The sequence below is a fragment of the Myotis myotis genome, unplaced genomic scaffold (genome assembly GCF_014108235.1).
Source record: "Myotis myotis isolate mMyoMyo1 unplaced genomic scaffold, mMyoMyo1.p scaffold_m19_p_17, whole genome shotgun sequence".
NCBI classification, from domain to species: domain Eukaryota; kingdom Metazoa; phylum Chordata; class Mammalia; order Chiroptera; family Vespertilionidae; genus Myotis; species Myotis myotis.
In genome coordinates this window covers 23280800-23305890 of record NW_023416321.1, presented here as the reverse complement: position 1 = coordinate 23305890, position 25091 = coordinate 23280800, and the positions used below count along the sequence as shown (strand labels likewise).

General features: G+C 40.9%; 2 protein-coding genes and 1 pseudogene across 27 annotated transcripts in view; all 3 read left to right on the top strand.

The window, feature by feature from the left end:
• Positions 1-526: 526 nt before the first annotated feature.
• On the top strand, positions 527-21725 carry DDX52 (DExD-box helicase 52). Of its 6 annotated transcripts, none has more exons than XR_004972820.1 (16): positions 527-635; positions 2130-2328; positions 4129-4259; positions 4491-4676; positions 6205-6348; positions 7011-7122; positions 8190-8262; positions 8764-8967; positions 9091-9181; positions 11423-11512; positions 11614-11764; positions 11927-12002; positions 14030-14101; positions 14662-14754; positions 16868-17019; positions 19498-21725. XR_004972820.1 is itself a non-coding variant. In XM_036340376.1 (15 exons), the coding sequence occupies exons 1-15, from the start codon at positions 549-551 to the stop codon at positions 19553-19555; spliced, it is 1800 nt and encodes a 599-aa protein (XP_036196269.1). In that variant the 5' UTR covers positions 527-548; the 3' UTR covers positions 19556-21725. The 6 variants fall into 6 exon arrangements, 3 of the variants coding, with proteins under 3 accessions (XP_036196269.1, XP_036196270.1, XP_036196271.1); XR_004972819.1 differs by having other exon boundaries at positions 11390-11512; XR_004972821.1 differs by lacking the exon at positions 527-635 and adding an exon at positions 660-1059 and having other exon boundaries at positions 11390-11512.
• Positions 20572-21728, top strand: LOC118671698 (annotated as a pseudogene).
• A 1263-nt stretch (positions 21729-22991) lies between these two features.
• SYNRG (synergin gamma) overlaps positions 22992-25091 on the top strand; it is a 59533-nt gene continuing 57433 nt past the window's right edge. For 5 of the 21 annotated variants that reach the window (XM_036340374.1, XM_036340357.1, XM_036340356.1 and 2 more), the window contains exon 1: positions 22994-23181. In XM_036340374.1, the coding sequence (XP_036196267.1) occupies positions 23105-23181 (77 nt within the window). In that variant the 5' untranslated portion in view covers positions 22994-23104. Of the gene's footprint in view, positions 23182-25091 lie in introns of all 21 variants that reach the window. The other 16 variants (XM_036340375.1, XM_036340368.1, XM_036340371.1 and 13 more) reach the window with 7 other exon arrangements.

Here is a 25091-nt window from a genome sequence, read left to right as displayed (position 1 = left end):
TCGGAAATGATCTTCCTTATTTGTTAACAATGTCTTCTGCTCCCACTAAAATGCTGATCCTCCTGAAGTGAGAAACTTGAAGTGGTTCACCAAAGTATCCCTCAAAGTCTAGATCAGTGTTCCGCAGAAGAGGCTCTTGATAACTACACTGAGTGGCCAGATTATTATGACCACCCCATCAGTACTTCATTGACACTTCCAAAAATACTGAATATTGAAAACTTCTTAAGCAAATACTCTCAAGGTTTAATTATTATTATTATTATTATTATGTGCATAACTAATTTACTTCATTGTACTGATGGGGTGGTCATAAAAATCTGGCCGGTCATAACAATCTGGCCACTCAGTGTATTTTTTGAAAGAACAAATGAATAACGGTGGACCCCAGGACACACAGCGGTACCAGACGAAAACCAACTACTAAGCCGCTCGCCGCGGCCAGGCTCCGCCCCCCAGAGCCACGCCCACCCACGGTCTAGCCCAAGGCCTTCTGGGAGAGGCCCTCCGCGCAGGCGCTGTGGGACCGCAGAGCTTTCTGGGTAAAGATGGACGCGCACGATCTCTTCCGCCGGCTTGGTGCTGGGGCCAAGTTCGACGTGAGGCGCTTCTCAGCGGACGCAGCCCGGTTCCAGGTACTGTGCTGGGAGGACGGAAGCCGGGGTCACCGGGAAGGAGCGGGAGCCCCGGAGTGAGCTGGATGCGGGGGCGCCTGCCCTCGGAGACCCCGTGGCCAGGCTGTGGGGCACCCCCCCGCCCCGCGTGGCGTTCAGTGTACCCAGTCAGGACCCGCTTTCCAAGTTAACGCGTTTCTCGTTCTTGTAGATTTAGTTGGGCTTGGCCGTGGAGTAAGTTGGGTGGCCCCTCCCACCGCCATCCTAAAACGGAAGCAGCTCCCCGTGGAGAGCGCAGATGCTTCCGTTACAAGCCTCCCGGGGTTGGCCGGGCAGGCGGAGAACCTTACTGGACGCGCTGCTTTTTAGTGCCGCGCTCCCGTAGCGAGTGACTGAACCAAGTGAGAGGGAAGATGTACAAACGGGAGCCTTACACAGGACAGCAGTGAGTGATAAATCGGAAGTAGTTGGGGCCCAGTGGTGGAAGATCTTGATATTTGGGACTAGGGACATTCCTGTGAGTGCGCGGCACGTGTGTTTCTTATTTCTCCGACGGGCGGTATAGTGTAGTTAAGAGTTTGAAATCTGGCCAAACCGGTTTGGCTCAGTGGATAGAGCGTCAGCCTGCGGACTGAAAGGTCCCAGGTTCAATTCCGGCCAAGGGCATGTACCTTGGTTGCGGGCACATCCCCAGTAGGGGGTGTGCAGGAGGCAGCTGGTCAATGTTTCTCTCTCATCGATGTTTCTGGCTCTCTATCCCTCTCCCTTCCTCTCTGTAAAAAAATCAATAAAATATATATTTAAAAAAAAAAAAAGAGTTTGAAATCTGAGGGGGGGGAGGTTTCAATTGGGGGTAAAGAGACATATGTAAAACTTTAGATAATAAAAATAAGCCCTAACCGGTTTGGCTCAGTGGATAGAGCGTCGGCCTGGGGACTGAAGGGTCCCGGGTTCGATTCCGGTCAAGGGCATGTAACTTGGTTGTGGGCACATCCCCAGTGGGGAGTGTGCAGGAGGCAGCTGGTCGATGTTTCTCTCTCATCGATGTTTCTAACTCTCTAACCCTCTCCCTTCCTCTCTGTAAAAAAATCAATAAAATATATTTTAAAAAAGAAAAAAAAGTTTGAAATCTGGAGCCATATTATTTGGGTCCAAATCAAGTTAACCTAATGCCTCGATTTTCTCATTTGTAATGTTGCTGTTTACCTCATAGGGTTATTGAAGAATGTAATTTCATATATATATACATGTTTAGAAATCTGCCTAACAGCATAAAAGTGTTATGCTGATAAGCATATGTGTTTGTTGATATTGGTTATTATTATTACTGATCTAAAGTCAGAAAAGGTACAATCTGGGATCTCATTTGCCCAAACACATTTGTCAGTGCAACACATATTTGGTGAAAGTATAAAAAAGAAGGGGAGTCATTGGACCCATCCCCTTACTGCTAATACTGCTTGGGTGACAGGAATGCCGTTCCGTGGATTTCACTTTCAATATTTTGGGTTTTAGGTAGGAAAAAGGAAATATGACTTTGATTCTGCGGAGGTGCTGCAGGGACTGGACTTTTTTGGAAACAAGAAGTCTGTCCCAGGTGAATGCGGTGAATCAGGAAGTAATCAGGAGCTCCAAGATGAAGAGGAAAAAGAAGAGAGCCTAACTGAAAGGAAGAGGGAGCAGAACAAGAAAAAGAGGAAGAGAATGACTTCGGGTTAGTCCTTGATTTCTGTCTTTTCGCTTTAATTTTTTCCAATTATGAAGATAGTATAAACTTACGGTACAAGTCAAATAATATGCAGTCATTTATCAGTTGATAGCCTTGAGGTCTTTCCAGGCATTTATTACAAATCTTGCTACACTAAAGATTTAAATGCAGCTCTTACTGTAAATGTATGATCCATATACAGTAGTCCCCCTTATCGGTGGTTTTTCTTTCTGCTGTTTCAGTTACCTGCAGTCAAACACAGTCCCAATATATTAAATGGAAAAATTCAGACATCCACTGGGGGCCTTGGAACATATCCCCTGTGGATTGGGAGGGGGGGGGGGGACGGACTTGTATATTTGAGTCTATCTTGGGCTCTCTTCTAGTTCATTGATTTATATTTCTGTATTCATACACCAGTACCAGCTTTTTAAAAATTATTGTGGCCTTATCTTACAAAATTTGGTAGAGTGGTGTTATTGATTAGGCAACTGAGTATTTTCTCCCTAAAGTGTTCTATCAGTGCAAACCCAGTTAACATTTTAGTGGTCTTTGTTGGTAGAAATTGACAAAGGACTTTTATTTTTTTTAAGTTAAACATGCATCTCCCATATGACCCACCTGTTTCACTCCTAGAATTTACCCATGAGAAGGGACAACCTTTGCCCTCACAGAGGCTTGTATACAGATGCTCATAGTGACTTTATTTGTAATAACAAAATTATCAAAATGCTGTTCAGTAGGGGAAAGTAAGGATGGAGCAATGCATTACAAGGAGCCACGGGGACATTTGGGGAGGTGATGTAAATAATCTTGAATGTGGATGTTTTACAAGTGTGTACATATGTCAAAACTCCTCAAATTGTGTACTTTAAATTTATTGTATGTCTATTTTACCTCAGTGAAGTTGAAAAAAATTAAAAAGAAATTTCAAAAGTAATTCGATTATTTTACATATTTATTTTCCCATATAAACTTTAAAGTTAGCCAGTCCAGTTACCAAAACAATGCTGTCATTACTTTTCATTAAACTGTTATTTATAGATTTAGTGAGAATTGCTGTCTTTATTATATTGAACTAGAGGCCCAATGCACAACATTTGTGCACTTGGGGTGGGGGAGTCCCCCTCGGCCTGGCCTGTGCCCTTTAGCAGTCCGGGAGTCCTCGGGGGATGTCTGACTGATGGCTTAGGCCCACTCCCCGGGGCCTAAGCCATCAGTCAGACATCAGTGCTGCCAAGGAGGTGGGAAAGGCTCCTGCACTCGCCAGCCAGTCCGGCTTGTGGCTGAATGGCGCTCCCCACTGTGGGAGCTCACTGACCACCAGGGGGCAACTCCTGCATTGAGCAACTGCCTCCTGTTGGTCAGTGTGCATCATATTTGCATATTACCTTTTTATTATATAGGATAGTACTTAAGTACTGTGTTGCATTCATTGCTATTATAAGTGAATTATTTTCTTTCATTCTATTTATTTTCTATCTGGTTGGTGTTTGGATATAAAAAAAACTGGTTGCCTCATTGAAACCTCTTTTTGTTTAAGTAGTTTCCCAACTATCTCTTGTTTTCAAGTATAGAGTCATCTACATATTACACAGCTGAAGTAACTAACAAAAGGAAGAGAATGAGCTTCAGAGCTCTGATTTTTACCAATAAAGAACCTGCCTCTCCTTTCCAATTTCTATACTTTCTTTTATCTAGTTGCAACAGCTAGTACGTTCTTTTGTTTGTGTGAAGGTATGGCCTGTTTGCTACACCCTAGAATGTTGCACTTAAAATCTTTTAATTTATTAAAAATTATTTTAGAAATTACTTCAGAAGAAGAAGGTTCTACCATACAGTGGATATCATCTGTGGAAGCAAAGATTGAAGATAAAAAAGTTAAAAAAGAAAATAAACTAACTTCAGGAAAGTTGGAGCTTATCAGAAAAGAAAAGGTTAGAAAAATGTTTAACCCCAATTTCTCACCTAGTGACTTTTTTTACTGTCCTTGGGTTACTCTGTTGGTAAAAGTGAGTATGGTTTTGTTAATTAGTTTGAGTTTTACTTTAATGAAAAATTAATGCAAAGTGTTTCATATTCTACTAAAACTTATCCTACACTTGCTTTATAACATCTGACAATATTTTTTACTATATCCATGGTGACTCCTTTACTGCATTTTTCAGATAAACTTCTTGCGGAATAAACACAAAATTCATATCCAAGGAACTGATCTTCCTGACCCAATTGCTACATTTCAGCAACTTGAACAGGAATATAAAATCAATTCTCGACTGCTTCAGAACATTCTAGATTCAGGTTTCCAAACACCTACACCAATCCAAATGCAAGCCATTCCAGTTATGCTGCATGTGAGTATGAAGGTCTAGAATGCCTCTGACATTCCTGTGTTTGCTTATTCTCTTTTCTCTGCCTTTGAAATCTGCCTTTCTACCTTATTTCCTCCCCCTGTTGAAATCTTTACCTTGCTTTTAAGGTCCATCTCCAATGCCTGTGCTTTTGAAAACTTGTCTTGATCACTACAGCTAGATGTGATCTTTTTCATTTACCAATGCTCCCCTATCACCCAAGTCTCCATGGTACTTAGTGTGGTTTTTTTCTTGCACCATTTGTCTTATACTTCACACTACTATGTATTGCACTAATTATATTTATCTTTTTCCTTTTACTATAGTGTAAACACTCTGAGAGATTATGTTCCGTTTATTCATCCATGATTTAGTTTATAATTTCCAGGAACTATTTCAGAAATACAGAATTGTTGTACTAACCTGACTGGTTTCTCCTCAATACTTTTTATTATTGAAGTATACTTTACATACAATAAAATACATAATTAAATGTACAGTTTAGTGAGTTTCAATGATGCATATCCTATGTAACCATCACCCCAATGAAGAGATGTAACATTTTTATTGCCCCAGAAAATTCTCTTACGCCCTTTCCATTCTGTCCTCACTCCACCCCTGTTCTGATTGCTATTGCCATATATTAGATTTGCCTCTTCTAGCATGTCATATAAGGGGAATCATTCATTATTTCATTTCTGGTTTCTTTCACTTTGCGTACTGTTTTTGAGACTCATCTATGTTACATACATCAGTAGTTTGTTACTGAGTATAGTCTGTTGTATGAATGTATCACAATTTGCTTATCCACCTATTGATAGATGTATGGGTTAACCTAGATTTTTGGAAATTAAGTTTTTCTAAGGTTTCTTTTGGTAGTGATGATAGCTACCTTTTCCCCCTACAAAACCAAGATGGCCTTCATTTCTGGTAGTTATAGGATACCATACTGGTCCTCTTCATTTTCTTTGAGAACTGACATGAAAATACATTTGAATTATGTTGTTGATGGATAGTAACTTTGCTTTTAATTTTCATTTAAGATTATTTCTGTCATGACTTTAACTTAAAGCTTTAAAAATCACAGTGACTTACTGAAGATTGTCACCTGTTAATTGCTCTGTCACTCAGGTTATGGCCACTTTTTCTTTCTTTCAGCCATTTTGTTACTTATTTAAAACCTTCCTCAGGGTGTGAGCAGTGCAGATATCAGCACAAAATGTTGGTTTTGTAATTTTGCATTGATAAAGAGTTTAGTAGGAAAGAACAATTGAAATAATGGAAATAATTGAGGTTGAAAATTATCTTTGGATTTGTTATCCACATTCTTTACCCAGTTCGAATGGATGTCAGTGGCAGTGCTCAGAAACTCCATTGTGGTGATGGTGGCAGGGGTAGATAATGTTAAAAAAGCAAATATAAGAGAAGTTAGACAAGTGATGAGAACATGGATGATTGGATTTATCACATATATTTTTATGGCTGAGAGCATTATTTGATCACTAGTTAATTTAATACACTCTGTTTTTAGGGTCGAGAACTTCTGGCTTCTGCTCCTACTGGTTCTGGAAAGACTTTAGCTTTTAGCATTCCCATTTTAATGCAACTGAAACAACCCACAAATAAAGGCTTCAGAGCTCTGATTATATCACCAACACGAGAACTTGCCAGCCAGGTATGACCGCTCGCTTCTGAAGAGGATGTTTTGGTGTTTGCTTCAGTCATCTTTCTTATTTGGGGGTAATAGAAAGGTCTCAAAAGAATAAGGCCTGTGTCTTTGGTCAGGACAGATATTCTGTACAGAGCCCATTTCTATGTCTTATTGCATATGGGCAAATATTTTCTAAAACATGATGTTAACATTTGTATTTCTTTGGTGAATGCTCTAAGATCCTTGAAGTTGAAAGGTTACTGTAATATACAGTCATTCTAAACTTTATTTTTCTCACCTAGAAAAATGAAAATTCATTTAAGTTTTTGAGAAAGTAAAACTATACAATTATATGCTCCACCCTTCATGTGCTTAATGTGAAATACATGCCAAGTATGAAATAGTTTTATAATAGTACTATATTCTAAAAACAATAAGTAACAGATTGGATGAGTTTTGTTTTTTTCTGTTGAAAATTGTTTATTAGACCTGAAGAAATTACTGAATCTTACTAGGCATTGAAGTTCCAAACTGCTGAGATTCCAGGTTAATCTACACATTAGTACAGGTTTAATTTCAGATATTTATGGAGTTGTAAAGGATTTATTTTTTTAATAATGTAAATGAGATTATACATCTTATTCAGGTATTTTAGCAGATGATGTTTTTATCATTTTCTGTTATAGACTCATCGAGAGTTAGTAAAAATATCTGAGGGAATGGGATTCAGAATACACATGATCCACAAAGCAGCAATTGCAGCCAAGAAATTTGGATCAAAATCATCTAAGAAATTTGGTAAGGGATTCATGCTTGAGATATAGAGCATGAAGGGGATTTAGAAATTACAAATATCCTAATTGACACCTAAGAGTTTTTAAAGTGTAGTCATGCATATAATTTGATTTTTAGAGAAGCTAAAAGAGATCTCCCTGCTCCCATCCAGTAGTTATATAAATATATACTAGTGATTCTCAATCAAAGGCCACCCCCACCTCACCCTTCAGGGATATTTGGCAATATCTGGAGACATTTTAAATTGTCACACCTGGGGCATGGTGCTACTAATCTGTAGTGGGCACAAGCCAGGGATGCTGTTAAACATCCTACAATGTACAAGATGGCCCACTACAACAAAAGAGTTTTCTGGTCCAAAACGTCAATGTGCTGGGGTTGAGAAATCCTCCTTTATACTAAATGCCATGGAAATACTCTGTCGACAAGAATAGCTTACATCCCTACCTTTATAAGTCAGAGGATCTGCTTTTTACCTATCTTGTATCTTGAGCTTCTGAGTAAAATTCCATTTAAAGAAGCATTTTCCTGGCCTGGCTAGTGTGGCTCAGTTTGTTGGAGCATTGTCCCATACACCAAAAGGTCTCGGGTTCCATTCCCCATCAGGGCACATACCCAAGTTGCAGATATGATACCTGGTCAGGGTGCCAGGGTGTGTACGGGAGACAATCGATTGATGTTTCCCTCTTACATCGATGTTTCTCTCCCTTTCTCTCTCTGTTATCAATAAAAGCATATCCTTAGGTGAGGATTAAAAAAATAATGATAGAAAAGCATTTTCCTTGAAAAACATGTTTGAAAATCAAGCTGTTGGATTATAGTGTTCTTGCCTCTTAGAAGCTGAGAGGACAGATCAAATATAATACAGAAGGGATATACTAGTTTGTGCTAGGATGGATAAAAAAAATATGTATGTTAGCTTACTGACAGGGAAGAACTTTTGTGTAGGTGTAGCGAGTATGACCACTGCCTCCTCTCCCCACTTCAGGCTATTAACTGAAAATTCAGGAGCCTAGTTCAAGAGGGATGAAACTTGTCTTTGCAATTTGTACCATTTGTTTTTTCTGTAGATATTCTTGTAACTACTCCAAATCGACTAATCTATTTATTAAAACGAGATCCTCCAGGAATAGACTTAACAAGGTACAGGTGATATTTTAATGTCTTTTATATGTGCTTTTCTTTTAGTTGATTATATTTTGTCCTCAATTGCTTGTATAGTTGCCCTTTGGAGCTTACTACCTACCAGCTTTCAGTAAATGTTGGTACTGAGAATAATGGTGTTCACTAAACTTACAGGAAAACAACTATCTGGTCTGGAAGAAAGTCACAGATTCTGATAAGCAGTTAGCACAGAAATCCCCTAGATTTTCAGCAGTGGTGATGGAGTTTATCAGGTTTATGTGGATATCTGTTTTTTGCTAATGGAACTTCATATCTTGGAGGTTAATGGAATAGTTACATTAATTTATGTTTATCTTACTTTACCTTTCCTTGCTTACTTTTCTTATACCTTTTTGTGATAATGGTATGTGGGTCTGAGAAGCAGCATTATGGTTTGACTTCTTCATGTGTCCCCACAATTTAGTGAAATGTCTTGAATCTTCTAGTTTAATACCCACAAGTTGTCTTGTTATTTCTTAGTGTTGAATGGCTGGTAGTAGATGAATCAGATAAACTATTTGAAGATGGCAAAACTGGGTTCAGAGACCAGCTGGCTTCTATTTTCCTGGCCTGCACATCCCACAAGGTCAGAAGAGCTATGTTCAGTGCAACTTTTGCATATGATGTTGAGCAGTGGTGCAAACTCAACCTGGACAATGTCATTACTGTGTCCATTGGAGCAAGGTAATTGTTCTGCATTATCCCAGTTTGGGGGGGGGGGGGGTGTTTGTTTCATTTACTTGGAATTTCAGGTGGAGGGAAGCAAAAATTGGCTCTTGCAAACTATAAGGTATGTTTTCTTCTCAGGAATTCTGCAGTAGAGACTGTAGAACAAGAACTTCTCTTTGTTGGATCTGAAACGGGAAAACTTCTAGCCATGAGAGAACTTATTAAAAAGGTATATTTCCAAATAATCTTTTTGATAAAGTTCACTAAGCCTTATATTATTAGTGGGAGGCTGAGCACTATACCTATATCATACTTACTAATCCAGTGGTAAATTGTTAAGTACTTTGGGCCAGCTCTTCTCCAAAGTTGGAGAGGTTCCACCGTTCAAATACAGTAAGCTTCCTATTCCCAGCTCGGTAAGCTAGGAAAAGACCTACCTGATGCCCTGAAAGCCTTTTTCCACAACTGCATATGTATCTGCCCTCTGCATCTCTTGTCCCCTTCCCCAGTTTCTCTGCTGCTTTCTTATTGAACTGGGGCATTGTAGAATGAGTAGGACAATTTTCTGTTTGTATCCCTTCAGTAAATATTGAATAGAAGCCATAGTTAAAAGGCTACATACTGAAGGGTTGGGGGGAGGCTATTGAAATATAAATCCTAAGCTCTGCCCCTAGAGTTTAGTCTTCTTTAGGAGCTAAAATAAAGACACTTGTGTAAGATAGTTTGTGATAAAATGCCATAGAAGGTTATAGAGTGCTTTTCTTAAATATTCATATAGTTATAATGGGGCCATAAGGGTGAATTGAATTGGTTGGGGGAAAATGCTACTAATCTGGGCCTTGAAGGATTTGTGGGATTAAAAAGTGAAGTATTAGTGGCAGGAGGAGCAGCTGTTGTAAAGTCTCAGAGTTGGAGCTGAATACATTGAATGTGTTTGGAGACTAATAAGAAGTTACCTAAGGAGAACATTTATAGTGGAATTAAAGATAATCAGTTTGGACAGGAGAGTTAGGGTCAAGTTAAGAGAAACCACTGAACATTGTTGAGTGTGGCCACATAATTTTTAAGGAAAATTAAATAGTGGTATATAAGGTGGATGGTAATGAAAAGAGATTGAAAGTAAACCAATTAGCAGGCTATTAAGTGAGGCTGGTTAGACATAAGGAAGAAATAAATAAAGGTGAGAGCCTTAGTGGAGGGTTAACAGTAGTTGAGGATGAATAGGAAAGGTGTTTGCAAGTACCTGGTGACAACAGGAGCGGTTAAGAGTGTTGACTCTGGCTCTAACCGGTTTGGCTCAGTCCGCATAGAGCGTCGGCCTGCGGACTCAAGGGTCCCAGGTTCGATTCTGGTCAAGGGCATGTACCTTGGTTGCGGGCACATCCCCAGTAGGGGGTGTGCAGGAGGCAGCTGATCGATGTTTCTCTCATCGATGTTTCTATCCCTCTCCCTTCCTCTCTGTAAATAATCAATAAAATATATATATTTAAAAAAAAAAAAAGTGTTGACTCTGGAGCCAGACTACCTGGATTGAAAGCCTAGCTTTAGGCAAATTAAGCTCTGTTCCCCAGTTTCCTCATCTGTAAAATGGGGGTAATAATATCTACCTCTTACAGTTGTTTCAGTATTAATGAGTTAATACACATATAGTACTTAAAATAGTGGTTGGCAAATAATAAATGCTATGTGTTTTAAAAATATTCTTAAGGGTATCATTTAGCAATAGGAAATACAAGGTTTTTCACAGATACATAGGATTACACATGAGCTTTAGATTTGTGAATGTTCTGAAATCATGTTAGATTTTGTGTAAATGTGTGGTTGCCTATTAGAAAGTTTCATTGCTTTCATTAGATTCTGAAAATTGTATGAACAAAAATAAAAAGATTAAGCCCTAATATAGACAGTTGAAAATATACAAAGTTGGTTTAGAGAGAGACAGAGTATGATATAAATGTAAAAATCATTTGCTTAGAGCTGGTAGTTTATAAGTGAGACTTTAATAAGGTAAATATTGAGAGAACTGAGAACCAAGAACTGAGCTTTTGGGGAATACCCACAGTTAAGATAGATAATGAATTAAAAACACAGTCATTACATTTTAAGTAGAATCAAAAAAGTTCTGAGGCACAGAGGCCGAGAGATTATTATTTCAAGCAGTAGGAATCCATTGCTGTAGAAAGGTAAAGGGGGGGTTAATTAGACAAGATCATTGGAATTTTCAAGATGGAGAGTACAGTTCAAATTGGTGGAAAAAATTCATTATAGAGAAGGGATGATGAGGAAGGTAGGCAGATTAGACCACTGGTCCTAGAAATTTGGCAATGAAAGTACACTACATTGAATTGGATTCTTTTATGAACTAAAATTGTATAAAATACTGTGATTATATTCTTAATTATGGGTTATATGTACTGATTATTGCATTTCTATTTAGGGTTTCAATCCACCTGTTCTTGTTTTTGTTCAGTCCATTGAACGGGCTAAAGAACTTTTTCATGAGCTCATATATGAAGGTATTAATGTGGATGTTATTCATGCAGACAGAACACAGGAACAGGTAAAGTCAAATGTATACTCTCAAAATGATAACTAAATTTTAAAAATGTTTTCCATTCTTAGAGTGGTACTAAAACATTTACTATATGTTCTATTAACCAGAGAGATAACACAGTCCAAAGCTTCCGAGCAGGAAAAATCTGGGTCCTTATTTGTACAGCCTTGCTAGCCAGAGGGATTGATTTTAAAGGTGTGAACTTGGTGATCAACTATGACTTTCCAACAAGCTCAGTGGAATATATCCATAGGATAGGTGAGTTGTCCCCTGCCTCCACACTTATCCATTTTAGCACCTGTGCTATTCCCTACAAACATGATCAGTTTTTTAGTGCTGTGAAAAATCCACCTTTATATGTGAATTTGGAAGGTCTCTTTCCCCCAAAAAAGTGTTTTTTAATGGTCTGGTTTTTCTTAGGTCGAACTGGAAGAGCAGGGCATAGAGGAAAAGCTGTTACATTTTTCACTGAAGATGATAAACCATTATTAAGAAGGTAAATTAGGAAAAATAACTTTGTGTTAAGTTGGCAACATTGATTCATTATTTTTATATGTATACACAGTTAACAGATAATTACAAAACATCTTTGTCCAAAATTTTGCTATAGTAGTCAACTAAATTTTAGCAATGAGAAAAGGAAAAATGATCAAAAGGCCTTATTTTTGCCTTTCGATTATTGTCTATATATATAAAAGCCTAAGCGATCGGAATGACCAGAACAACCAGTTGTTATGACGTGCACTGACCACCAGGGGGCAGATGCTTAATGCAAGTGCTGCCCTGTGGTGATCAGTGCACTCCCACAGCCAACCTCCCTCGACTGTCCAACCTCCTGCGATTGCTCCCCCCAGCTGGCAGGCCCCTGAGCTGGGATGGGGAACCAGGGATGGGTGGTGGCAGGTGCGGCCCCTTTCCCAAGGGCCGGTGGCCAACCTCCCGTGCCATGTCCCTCCCCCCCAGCCAGCAGGCCCCAATCAACCTACCATCTGCCTGCTGTGGTGGTGGCACCCCAGTGAGGGAAGGAGGAGGGGGGAGGCTGGGAACTGCGTGGTTGTGGGGCACGGACAACGGTGGCATTGGCAGCTGGCATTTGTTCTTTCCGCACCCAGCCCGGTGACCATCGCCTCCTCTCCAGCCTGGCCCCAATCAGCCCTGGTCGCCAGTTAGGCCTAGAGATCCCACCCGTGCATGAATTTTGTGCACCGGCCCTCTAGTTTGTTAATAATAACAAATATTCCAAAATTCTAATAACTCAGAATTCTCCCAATAGCCACCAGTTGAAATTATTTACAATGTAATATTATGGTTTTTGAATGAGTAATAGTTTAAAATTAACCTCAGTCAGTCTCTTTAGCCCCATCAAAATTCTTACCATAGTGCATCCTTCCCATTACTCTTAGGGGCAGAAGTTTTATATTTAGTCGCAGGAGCACACGCCAATATTATTCAATTGTAGCCCCTTGAGGCCTAGATAACATATGATAGATATAATTTTAGAATCATGGGTTTTAATTTAGCCCATTATAGATACTAATATAGAGGTTGAGTTTCCTACATTTTGGCTGCCTGCAGAAAATTTAGCCTGATGATAATCAGTAACACATCACATTTCTAACAGTTGAAATTGAGTTGTGGCCCTAGCTGGTTTGGCTCAGTGGATAAAGCATTGGTCTGAGGACTGAAGGGTCCCAGGTTCAATTCCGGTCAGGGGCACATACCTTGGTTGCAGGCTCCTTCCCGGCCTAGGCCCTGGTTGGAGGCAACCAATTGATGTGTTTATCTCACATCGATATTTCTCTGTCTTTCCCTCTCCCACTCTCTCTTTAAAAAAAAAAAAAAAATTGAGTTGTGGCTGAAAGCAGTTTGTACTTTGAGTTTATCTGTTTTGGCAAAGATTTTGATTTGTGCCTTCTGAGCCGTGGCTCTGAAAGCCTTGGTTTTGCTTTGAGCAGACTTTCACATGTGCAGGTGTAGGGCAGTATGTATTCCAACCGCCTAGATTCACCTAAAGTTTCCTCAGCAACTCCAAGCATGTGAATTTGATGACCCCTCCCCCCCATATCAGTGTAACTATGCACCTCCATTTTTCATCTGAGAAATGGGGATAATGATAATACTAAAAGGGTTGTTGTGAAGATTGAATAAGTTACTATACATGAAAAACCTAATACAATGCCAAACCCATAGTAAGTACTATCATTTAATAGATTTAAGCCTGACTCTGGCTTCAGTCAGTTTCTCATCCAAGGTTGAGCTTAGAGGCTTTTTAGGGCTTGATAAAATAAATGTTGAGCAGAAATAGCTGCTTTCTAAAATTATGCATCAATCATTGATTTTAGTCCAGCAGACATTCTGTTAGTAATCTGTGATTATATCTGATGGTAATTGACAATACATTAAAATACCGGATTATTTTCTTGCTTGTGTAGCTTTAGTTCCTCTTATATTGTGCAGAGGGTGCAAGTTCATAAACATTTGTTTGATAAGATACAAATTTATGTTAATGGGTACCTTTTTCAGCGTTGCCAATGTTATACAGCAGGCCGGATGTCCTGTTCCAGAATACATAAAAGGTTTCCAAAAACTATTAAGGTACAGTCTTGAATTTACCAGACCTTCTCTCTTCCTGTCTTTGCATATACATTCTTGCTTTCACATTCTTACACATAGTTTTAACAATACTATTAACTTTTAGAACATTTTAAGATAAAAATTTTCCTTGTAAAATTTTTGTGAATACTGTATGTTTTTTAAACCTTGCTAGTTTTCTCATCCTTGAAATTTTAAGTATTCAGACTTTTTAAAAAAATTACTCAATATGAGTGAAATACATTTGGATTTTGTTTTAGTTCATAAAACTGGTAAAAAGCAGTTAATTGGCCAAAATCACATTAATGCTTATTGGCACAGAATATAAGGGACATATTTTAGCCATAATCACTGCCTTTTAAAATTGATTGAATTTACCATCCCTTTTGGTTACCTCTGTAAATGCTATTAGGTAATCTAGTATATAAAGTGGATACAAGTGTGGATAAATCAGTGAGCAGATAAAAAATGAACTTTGTGACAAGAATCAAAATTAGTTTTAGCTTTAACTTTTAAATTAAGTTACACTTCATTTAGTTCTTTCCTCTCTTTGTAACTTTTAGCAAACAAAAGAAAAAAATGATTAAGAAGCCATTGCAAAGGGAGAGCATTAGTACAACTCCAAAATACTTCTTAGAAAAGGCTAAGGATAAACGGTAAGTATATGGTGAGAAAATTAACTGGTTGTTTTCATAATATAATTAGAGTAGGCATTACTTTTACTTAGGATAAGCTTTTTTAGAGATAGAATTAATAGGTGTACAGTCTGTTATAGATTGTAATAAAAGTAATATACCTTAGGTTAGGGGAATGACTTGGGAGTTTGGATGATTCAGTCTTGGATCTGTTTTTTTCCAGTTCTGAAAACATAATTTCAATTTACTATAAATTAGAATTGCATTGCCCACCATCTCCACCCATCTTGCATCAGGGTATGCTACTGAGGCCAATAGTTAGGACTCACATTGATGGAATCTTCCTTGAAGCTCTATATTCTGGGCAGGATTTCATATAATCTTAGACTTATGCTGACGCACATTGTAAAACCTATAAAAAGTATGACTTTTGGTTAAAAAAATTTGTAGTAGTATGGCTGCATTGAATGAGTTTTAAGGATAGGTGTTTTTTTTTAGCATACATACAGAATTGCTAGGAAGCAACATGTTTTGATAGGAGTAGGCTAATATATTCTGAACAGTACTAGTATTTCCACTATTTATGGAAGACAACACTCTTCAAATTCTACTAGTACCCGTTAATATATATTATACATGAAGTGTAGGCATTTACTGAGTATCTATTGTCCTGCTGGTACTTGATGGTGGTAGTTTATACAAATGTATACAATGAGACTTGTTTCCGAAGTTAGTATGCAGGAAAAAAAACAGAGAATAAATTAAATTTAGAGAAGGGAAATTTGTTGTGGATTAGTGTAGTCCCAGAAAGTTTCAAGGAAGTACACCGATCTTAAAGATAGGTAAAATTTAGGCATATAGAAGGAACAAGGTGAACAGAGACACTGGAATGCACTTTCCTTCTAAGTGGAACAAGAATCTTACCTGACATTTTGTATTGTGGGAAATAATGTTCAGTTCAAGTATATAGAGAGTACAGTGTGTTCCAAAGTTTCAGTGAGTTTTAAGCTTTAATCCCTTGGGAAAAGTAATCCTTGAAAAAGTAATCTTCTTAACTTGTACTTAGTTTTGTGAGTTCTTAATAGGTTTTTTAATTTTTTGTGGCAGCAGTTTTCTGGGTGACATTTAGACTAGTGGACTGGTAGAGGAGGTCACTCTGCTTTGCCAACCTAATGTGTCTCAGATTTTATCTTTTTGGCCACCTAATCTCTCTCTTTAGACTTCTTTTTTTTTTTTTTTTTTTTTTATTGATTTTTTACAGAGAGGAAGGGAGAGGGATAGAGAGTTAGAAACATCGATGAGAGAGAAACATCGAGCAGCTGCCTCCTGCACATCTCCTACTGGGGATGTGCCCGCAACCCAGGTACATGCCCTTGACCGGAATCGAACCTGGGACCCTTGAGTCCAAAGGCCGAAGCTCTATCCACTGAGCCAAACCGGTTTCGGCTAGACTTCTTTTTAGTGGGCATTAGAACCTTGTTCTTTGGGTGAGGCTAAAGCTAGGATTGCAAATGCAATTTTAGGCATTGAGCAGCAGCTAATGAAAGTTTTTACAACAGTTGAAAATTAACTTAGAGCATAAGATGGTGACTATTATGATTGTAATAAGAAACATGAATATCTTAATTAAATGTTGATTTTTGTCCGTTTGTAGCATTTATGCTTTTGAAGTTATTAAAACTTAAAGATGCACTAAGGTTTTGAGGACACTCGGTATAAATATTGTCACTTTAGACACTTAAGATGCTCTTTTCATTTTCTTTACAATTAAATTAAAGGCCATACTTTTTAATTTTATTTATTTTTTTTTTATTTTTATTTTTTCAAATTAAAAGAGAAAGTTCTTTTAGGAAGTTAAACAGAAGTAGTAGAAGTGAGCCGGCTGGGCTGCGTAGGTTCAAGCAAGTTACAAAGGCTAAAGAAGGGCCCTTGGTGCTTAGGAGAGAGAAAAGCAAAGGTAATGTACCTGGTAGGGGAAGAAGAGGGAGAAGGGAAAGGTGCCTGTGTGCTCCTGAGAGGGAGAGCGTGCCTAAAGGCCATGCTTCTTAATATAGCCCACAAACAAGAACTGATCTGACTCTAGCTTAGTTTTTCAATGTAGGTGTTCCTTTAATGATGCTATCCACATCTGTAGCCTCAGCTCATACCTCTATGCTGATAACGCTTCCGTCCATATCTTCAGTCCCAGCTTCTCAACCTGAAAATAATACAAACTCTGCCACTTGGGATTGCCTGCAGATTAAATTCGTTAATACACACCTGAGAACTTTGCATTACTATACTATGGTATGCAAACATTGATTATTTTCTCAAAACTCATTTCCTTTTCCTGTGTTAACATTTAGTTGAAGGCATTCACCAGACTCTGAAATCAGATTGTTGGGGTTTACCAGTGTGTGATGATCAGCAAGTTGTCTAGCCACTCTACTTAATTTTCCTCATCTGTAAAATGAGGATAAAGAATCTTCTTCATAAATTAGGAAGATTATCCAAGATGATAACATATAAGGCACTTATAACAGTAATAGCACTTGTGAACTCTTACTATTAGGTCAGAATCTGTCTTTTATACCATACTGGAGGCCTGGTACATGGGATTTGTGCGGGGGGAACGGGGAGGACGAGCCTGAGCTGGCAGTCAGACATCCCTCTCGCAGTCTGGGGCTCTTGCAGTCTGGGACCCCTCTCTCCTAACTGCCCACCTGCAGCGGAGGCAGGAGAGGCTCCCCCCACTGCCGCTGCATGCACTGACCACCAGGGGGCACCTCCTGCGTTGAGCATCTACCCCCTGATGGTCAGTGCACGTCATAGCAACTGGTCATTCCACCATTTGATCAATTTGCATATTACGCTTTTATTATATAGGACTAGAGGCCCGGTGCACAAAAATTTGTGCACTGGGGGGGGGGGTCCCCTCAGCCTGGCCTGTGCCCTCTCGCAGTCTGGGACCCCTCAGGAGATAACGACCTGCTGGCTTAGGCCTGCTCCTGGGTGGCAGAGGGCAGGCCCAATCCCTAGGTGCAGCCCTTGGTCGGGCTCAGAGCAGGGCCGATTGGGGAGTTGGGGCGCTGCCCCCTGTCATGCACAGAGCAGGGCTGATTGGGAGGTTGCGATGCCACCCTCAGTCATGCTCAGGGTAGGACCGATTGGGGGGTTGGGGCACCGCCCCCTGTCACACACAGAGCAGGGCCAATCAGGGGGTTGAGGAGCTCGCCCCTGTCACAGAGTAGGGCCGATAGGGGAGTTGGGGCACCGCCCCCTGTCACACACACACAGCAGAGCGGATCAGGGGGTTGGGGCGCCGCACCCTGTCACACTCAGGGCAGGGCCGATGGGGAGGTTATGGCTCTACCCCGTCACACACACAGCAGGGCCCGTGGGGGGAGTGGGGGGAGTGGGGGGAGTTGGGGCGCCACCCTCTATCACCCACAGAGCAGGGCCGATCAGTGGGTTGAGGCGCCGCCCCTGTCACACTCAGGGCAGGGCTGATGGGGAGGTTATGGCTCTACCCCGTCACACACACACAGCAGGGCCTGTGGGGGGGTGGCGGGGGGGTGCCGCACCCTGTCACACACAGAGCCGCAGGGCGATCAGGGGGTTGGGGAGCTCCCCCCTATCAGGCACAGAGCAGGGCTGATCAGGGGGTTGGGGTGCCTTCCCCTGTCCCGAACAGAGCAGGGCAGATAGGGAGGTTGTGGCCCCGCCCCCTGTCACACACACAGCCGCAGGGTGATCAGGGGGTTTGGGTGCTGCCCCCTGTCACGCTGATCCCGGTGCCGGGAGGCCTCGCGGCTCCGCTGATCCCGGTGCTGGGAGGCATATTACCCTTTTACTATATAGGATAGAGGCCTGGTGCATGGGTAGGGGCCGGCTGGTTTGCCCTGAAGAGTGTCCTGGATCAGGGTTGGGGTCCTCACTGGGGTGCCTGGCCAGCCTGGGTGAGGGGATGATGGCTGTTTGCAGCTGGTCACACACCCTTCAGGGTGGGGGTCCCCACTGGGGTGCCTGGCCAGTCTGGGTGAGGGGCTGAGGGCTGTTTTCAGGCTGGCGGGTGACTGAAGCTCCCAACTGCTCCTTTTTCTCTTTTTTTTTTATTCTGGGCCAGCTTTAGCTCTGGCTCCAGCTCTTAGGCCTCTGCTGCTGAAAGCAGGTATCTGGTTTGTTTGGGTTCTATAATCGATACACTGTATCAACTCCAGCTCTGAGATCGTGGCTCGCTGAAAGCAGGTTTCTGGGGTTTTGTTTAGCTTCTATATTTGTAAGAATGTTTCAAACTGCAAGCTCAGAGGCCAGCAGTGGCAGGCGGGGAACATTGGAGTCCTCCGTCACTGAAGCACGCAAGCCTCATGTTAACTTCAAGCTGCCTGACAGCCGGCCGCCATCTTGGCTGGCAGTTAATTTGCATATCGCCCTGATTAGCCAATGGGAAGGGTAGCGGATGTACGGCTAATTACCATGTTTCTCTTTTATTAGATAGGATTGTAGTGTAATGTAGTTTATCGTGACCTTTCTGTCTCACTTAGGTGATTGTGGTTTTTCTAAAGAGCAGTGACCTAATGCAGCAGTCGCCAACCAGTGGTGTGTGGACCACTGGTGGTCCGTGAGGTCCAAAAGGTTGAGCGACCACTGACCTAATGTATCTTTGTGTTCCCAGTGCCTCATATATTTGATTATATAGTAGGTTTCAGTCAATGTTTATTAAACTGGTAGACTTTTGGAAAGTACATATACCTAGAATTTCTGATTCAGCTTTTCTTGTCACAGGAAAAAGGTCACTGGTCAGAACAGCAAGAAGAAAGCATCCCTTGAAGACAAAAGCTAAAAAAAATATTTTTTAAAAAGCCGTATCAGAAACATCATTTTATGATCTTAACATGAATGTTGTTTACATGGAATACTTCATCTTAAAATCACCTGTAGTCAACTACAAGAACATGGGACTGGTGAAAAATGATCATGAACTTTCAGTGCATCATGTCAAACTTTTAAATGATTAAACGATGAAAACCACATTCATTGACATTTCTGTGGTTTGGCTCCAGAGAGATACTTCTTATAGAAGAACAAAAGCTTACGCTACAAATAAAATAACCATATGTGGTGAACTCCTAAGGATTTTTGCCTTCAAGTGTGAAGGAAAGTGTGATGTATGTTGTAGAGAGACATTTGGAACCAAACTTTCAAAGTAAAGCCTTGAAGTTGAATGTCTCCTCTCTCTCCCCCCACCCCAGTCTGTTTTTGTTTCTGTTTTTGAATGGACACAGACTATCTACCAAGAAGAAAGCTACTGCTCTTTATTTTACTATTTCTTGATGGCCTTTTATGGTGTAAACCACAACAAAAAGATGCCTCTTCTGTGGCTGGTGTTCAAGTTCTCTAGGATTTTAAATTCCTTGGTCTATTAAATATTCATATATTTCATTGGTAAGGTAGCTCATACTTTACCTGTTTAATGTTGTAACTACAAAATATGGTCAGCCTATCCCTTTTTATTTTAAATGTATTTTTTTAAAAGAATTTATTGGAGTGACATTGGTTAATAAAATTATATAGGTTTCAGGTGTACAATTCTATTATATATCATCTCTATATTGTATTGTGTTCACTACCCCAAGTCAGGTTTCCTTCCATCACCATTTATCACCTCTTTACTCTCTACCTCGCCCTACCCTCTTTCCCTCTGGTAATCACCATATTGTTGTCCAGCTTCTCCCTTTCTTCACTTTTCATCATTTAACCATGTTCTTTCCTGTCTCTTTCCATTCAAGATGACTTTGCTCGAAAACTGATAGTTTTGTCCTGATAAGGAAGAATGTTCCTATTACTTGATATACCTGCGGCTGCATTCTCTTACATCTTACCTTTCCTGAGACTTCATGGCCCTTCATCCATTTTGTAAGCAGGTCTCAGCCAAAGGTAAAGAATTACGATTATACAGTGATGGAGATTATTCACCATTAGCAGATTTTTCTCTGTTGATAGATTTGAACAGTGGAATAAAAAACCAACTTCAGTCCTCTCTGGGTTCTGACCCAGTTTGTGGCCACATGGCTAAACACACCAAGAAGGTCGGAATCATGGGGAACTACGGGACCCATTATGGCACCTTCCTCAAGAAAATGGTGAAGAAAATTGAAATCAACCAGCAGGCCAAGTATACTTGCTCCTGTGACAAAACCAAGATGAGATGAACTGAAATCTGGCACAGATTCCTGCATGAAAACAGTAGCTCGTGGTGCGTGTACCTATAACACCACTTCTACTGTCACAGTAAAGTGCCATCAGAAAACTGAAGGAATTGAAAGACGAGCAGAAGCATTTCCTTGATTCTTAGCCTTTTACTCGAGTCAGTACAGGTAGGCTCCCAACTGGAATATTTTAGATGGACAAAAAATTGTTCACCTTCAGAATTTATGTAAATGGAGCTCTATTACTACAAGGTGCAAACAATACAAATGTGATTTTCTGTGTTCTGACTAACAGGTCGATTCTGTATTCTGAAGATAGGTATACTGCTGCCACCCATTTGCCAGCTATATGACTGAATAAGTTCATTCATTTATCAGAGCTTCAGTTTTCTTCATTTATGGAATTGGGGGTAATACTAATTATGTCTCAAGGTTAGAAGTACCTAACACTGTGCCAAATGCAAATTCACAACAAATATTCCTTAAACATATTTGGTTCAGAATACAGGCTTGATAACAATCCCTGTCTTCCAGTGTAGTGGTTAGGGATAAAGTACAGGAACAAATAGTGTGGCGTATGCTGTTAGACATAAGGAATCACAGGAGGGTATCTAACCCATACTGGAAATGCCATGAAGGCTGATAGCCTGAGATGAGTCTTGCAGATATAAGAATCTATAGGCAAAGAAGAAAAAGTATTCAGGCAGATACCACATCTGTGACCCTTGATATACTTTCGTTTGACTTCCTCTTCAGTATTTTGTGTGTAACCACCCATCCTTAAATAAAAATTACATAAACCTATAATCACCTTGGTTTGTCAATGGATTAATACTGAATTTAACACCTTTATATCAGTTGGAAGTAATCTACACAAGGAATGAAATTCGTAAACAATTTATGAAAAAAGAATGCATGATAATTGAATAGTTGGCTCTAGTGAAATGAGCAAGGACTTCTTGAAGTCAAACACCAAGTTTTGAATCCCGGTCCTGCTGCTTTGCCCCTGTATAACTTAAGTAAATTACTACTTTTAACCTTGGTTTTCCTATCTGTAATATGCCAATACTAACTTTTAGGGACACTGAGGATTTCAAAAAATACAGTGAAGTTCCTGACCAGTGATTTGTGCCCAATAAACGATAAGATTACAAGTTATGTACCTGTAAAAGCCTTGAGATGAGTGAAAGATAATTATAATTAATCTATTACTTGCTAGTAAGCAAACTGCCTGAGTACTTGAAAAAGTTTATATTTGACTTTATTTTACTTAGAGTAGTTTGACTAAGAAAAATCACGGTAAAAATATGGTCAGGTTAATAATAGTTATGGACTGCTTTCAACACCAGTTTCGCCACATGCCTACCTTGTACTGTGCTTCGCTTTACTGTCTTCACAGTTGTTGCGGTTTTTTAAAAATATAAATTGAAGGCAACACCCTGCACCAGCGAAAAGATTAGGACTCATTTTATTGCCATACTCTTTATTGCGGTGGTCTGCACCCAACCACTATATCTGTGAGGCATACCTGGGTAGGAAAAATGGATTACTGGGTGGCACGATGGCAGAACCAAACAAGAGTTATGCACCCTGGAGGTTTTATATGTGGATTGGGGTTTGCTGTTTTACTAAATTAAATTTCAAATACCTTCAGCTTTGGGGGTGGGTATCAAAAGAAAGCTGCCGAGTTCCAGGGAGGAAATGGAGAGCGCTGGATCCTTCTATTCTTTGTGTGCAAAGAATAACAATGAGAGAACACCGTGTACCCACCATCGAGTTTAAAAAAACAGGACTCAATCTGCTCTTCCCACTGACCAAGATGATGATTTTTCCAACGGAGGGACGACGACGCCTTGCAGCTTTGCCGCCAGCTGGACTCTCCAAACAGCCTTTCCAGAGAATGAATCAGCTCCCGGGGAGCTGAGCACAAGACCGATCAGTCCCAGAACTAGAATTGCACCTGGAGGACCCCCTAGCGGCGGCCGGGTCACGTGAGCAGAGCGCACCACCCCTCTCCCGGCCTCGGGGGTCACGTGGGCCTCCGGCCCCGCCCGGTCGCCCGGTCTGCGGCGAGGTAGGGTCTGGCGTTTGCCCCGGAAGTGGCTGTTTTCCGCTGACAGCTGCTCGTAAGGTGGTGGCGGCGGCGGCGGCGTCAGCGGAGGTGGAGGCAGGCCCGGAGCAAGATGGCGCTGCGGCCGGGAACTGGAGCTGGCGGCGGCGGGGCCGCGGGAGCCGGCGCGGGGGCCTCCGGGGGAGGCAGGTGAGTGTGAGAAGCTGGGCGTGGACCCTCCCCGCAGCCGCAGCGTCGGGTCTTTGGCGGTTATGGCGGTTTTCGCCCGCTCCGGCCCCTTTTGCTTTGAAACTGGCTATGGGAGAAGGGTCGTCCGGCTCCTAGGCCGAAAGGGACGGATGGAGCTCGGGCGCCCGACTCCTGTCTTCCAGGCTCAGGGGCCCCAGCTGCCGGGGCCAAGCGGGAAGCGAGCGGGAGCCCCAGCGCGGGGCGGAGGTGGAGAAGGTGAGGGTCCGCTCGACGGGGGTGGCATCGGCCCGGCCGGCCCCGAGCCGACCCGAGACCCCTCTCCCTGGGCTTGGCCGGGGGTACCGTACGGAAGGCTCCGCAAAGCCCAACAATTGTTTCCAAGCTGTGTGGGGGGCTGTTCTTTTTCCTTTCCAGGTTGCTCTGTTCTTTTTATTTCCTTAACACACGAGACTCCGAAGACCTTTCAGTGAGTAAATCGAGCTCTTGCAGATGTAATTCTTAAGACTTGATCCCTTTTTTTTTTTTTTTTAATTATTGTTAAGCAGCAGTTACGCAGTTGTTAGAACAAAGCTTCCAGACTTTCCCTTGGCCCTTAAACAAATTGCCCTGTGTCACGTTCCAGCTAATAATTGCTCGTGGATCTCAGACCCAGAACTATAAGGAAGATGAACCATTTGCCATTAGACAAGTTCATCATTTAAGGGAAAAATTTTACTCCGGAAAGTCTTACTTCTATAATGACCGAGTCCGATTCTGTTTTGTTAGCAAACACACACTGCATCCACATTTGGAGATAAAATTAGCTTTTTATCTAAAGCATCCTAAGTTATCTTTGGAACACAACGTGTCAGTTTTTTAATATGCAGTGTTTTAATTTTGGAGTCATGAACACTACAAAAGTGTCAAGTCTTTGAAGTTCCTACCTCCTGCAGGTGCTTAGTGTATATGCGAAAAAGGGAGATGGGCCTCTGTCCAATAATCCGCCGGTGTGCAGCCCCATTTTTTTATTTCCTCTACACATCTTTCACTTAGATTTAAAATTGCTTTTTTGTTTTCTAATTTCCACTGTTTCACTAGAGTTTTTCATGAATATTCTTTATAAGTCAGTTCCTGGCTGGAGAAGACAAATTTGTAAATAATCTCTATATCTTTATATGTGATGACAGTTTCTAAAACGTTTTTGAGTGGCATTTATTTGATCAAGTGTTTGATTAATTATGGCTTCAAATTCTGGGAAAATGTAAACTTAAAGTAATTTGATATTCTAAGCCCGGGTTTTTAATTTTTTGGTTTTTTTGGTGTTTTGTTTGTTTTTTTACTTTTTTGTGTGGGGAGGATCTCAGGTGCAGAATGTTGAGTGGATCATTCACCTTAGTTAATAGTATTTTAACATCACTCATCCATGAACACAGATTTTAAAAAATAAGTATGGCCTGAATTGTGATAGAAATTTGGTTGTAGTAACATCTGCATTTTAAAACTCTAGAGGATATGTAGGAAAGTGGTTAAAATTCTCCTTACCTTGAATAATGTTTGGAAAATGTTACATACACAGCGGGGCCTTGACTTACGAGTTTAATTTGTTCCAAGACCGAGCTCGTTAACTCAAATTACTCTATCAACTCAATGCAAAAAATCGGCGGAGAGACAGCTGGTATCTCAAAAAACTCGTTAGTCGGGACACTCGTAAGTCAAGGCCCCACTGTATTGGAAACTTTCTGAGTAGCTGTATGCTCAATGAAGAAACAACACTATGGTCTTTAGAGAGTAGTGGTGAGGGTTGAGCTTGTTTGTGAGGAAGCTAACATTATGGTAGCCTAAATTAAAAAAAAAAAGATGTTGAATAGTCTGTATCCTTCTAGGATATCATTTGTAACTGTCAGTTTCCCCCCTGCTCTATACCTTCAAAG

Excerpts from the sequence above, each read along its gene's own strand:
- DDX52 (XM_036340376.1), top strand. The coding sequence starts at position 549 with ATGGACGCGCACGATCTCTTCCGCCGGCTTGGTGCTGGGGCCAAGTTC. Across the intron at positions 11,765-11,926 it reads GGAATATATCCATAGGATAG|GTCGAACTGGAAGAGCAGGG; the intron begins GTGAGTTGTCCC and ends GGTTTTTCTTAG. Across the intron at positions 12,003-14,029 it reads GATAAACCATTATTAAGAAG|CGTTGCCAATGTTATACAGC; the intron begins GTAAATTAGGAA and ends TACCTTTTTCAG.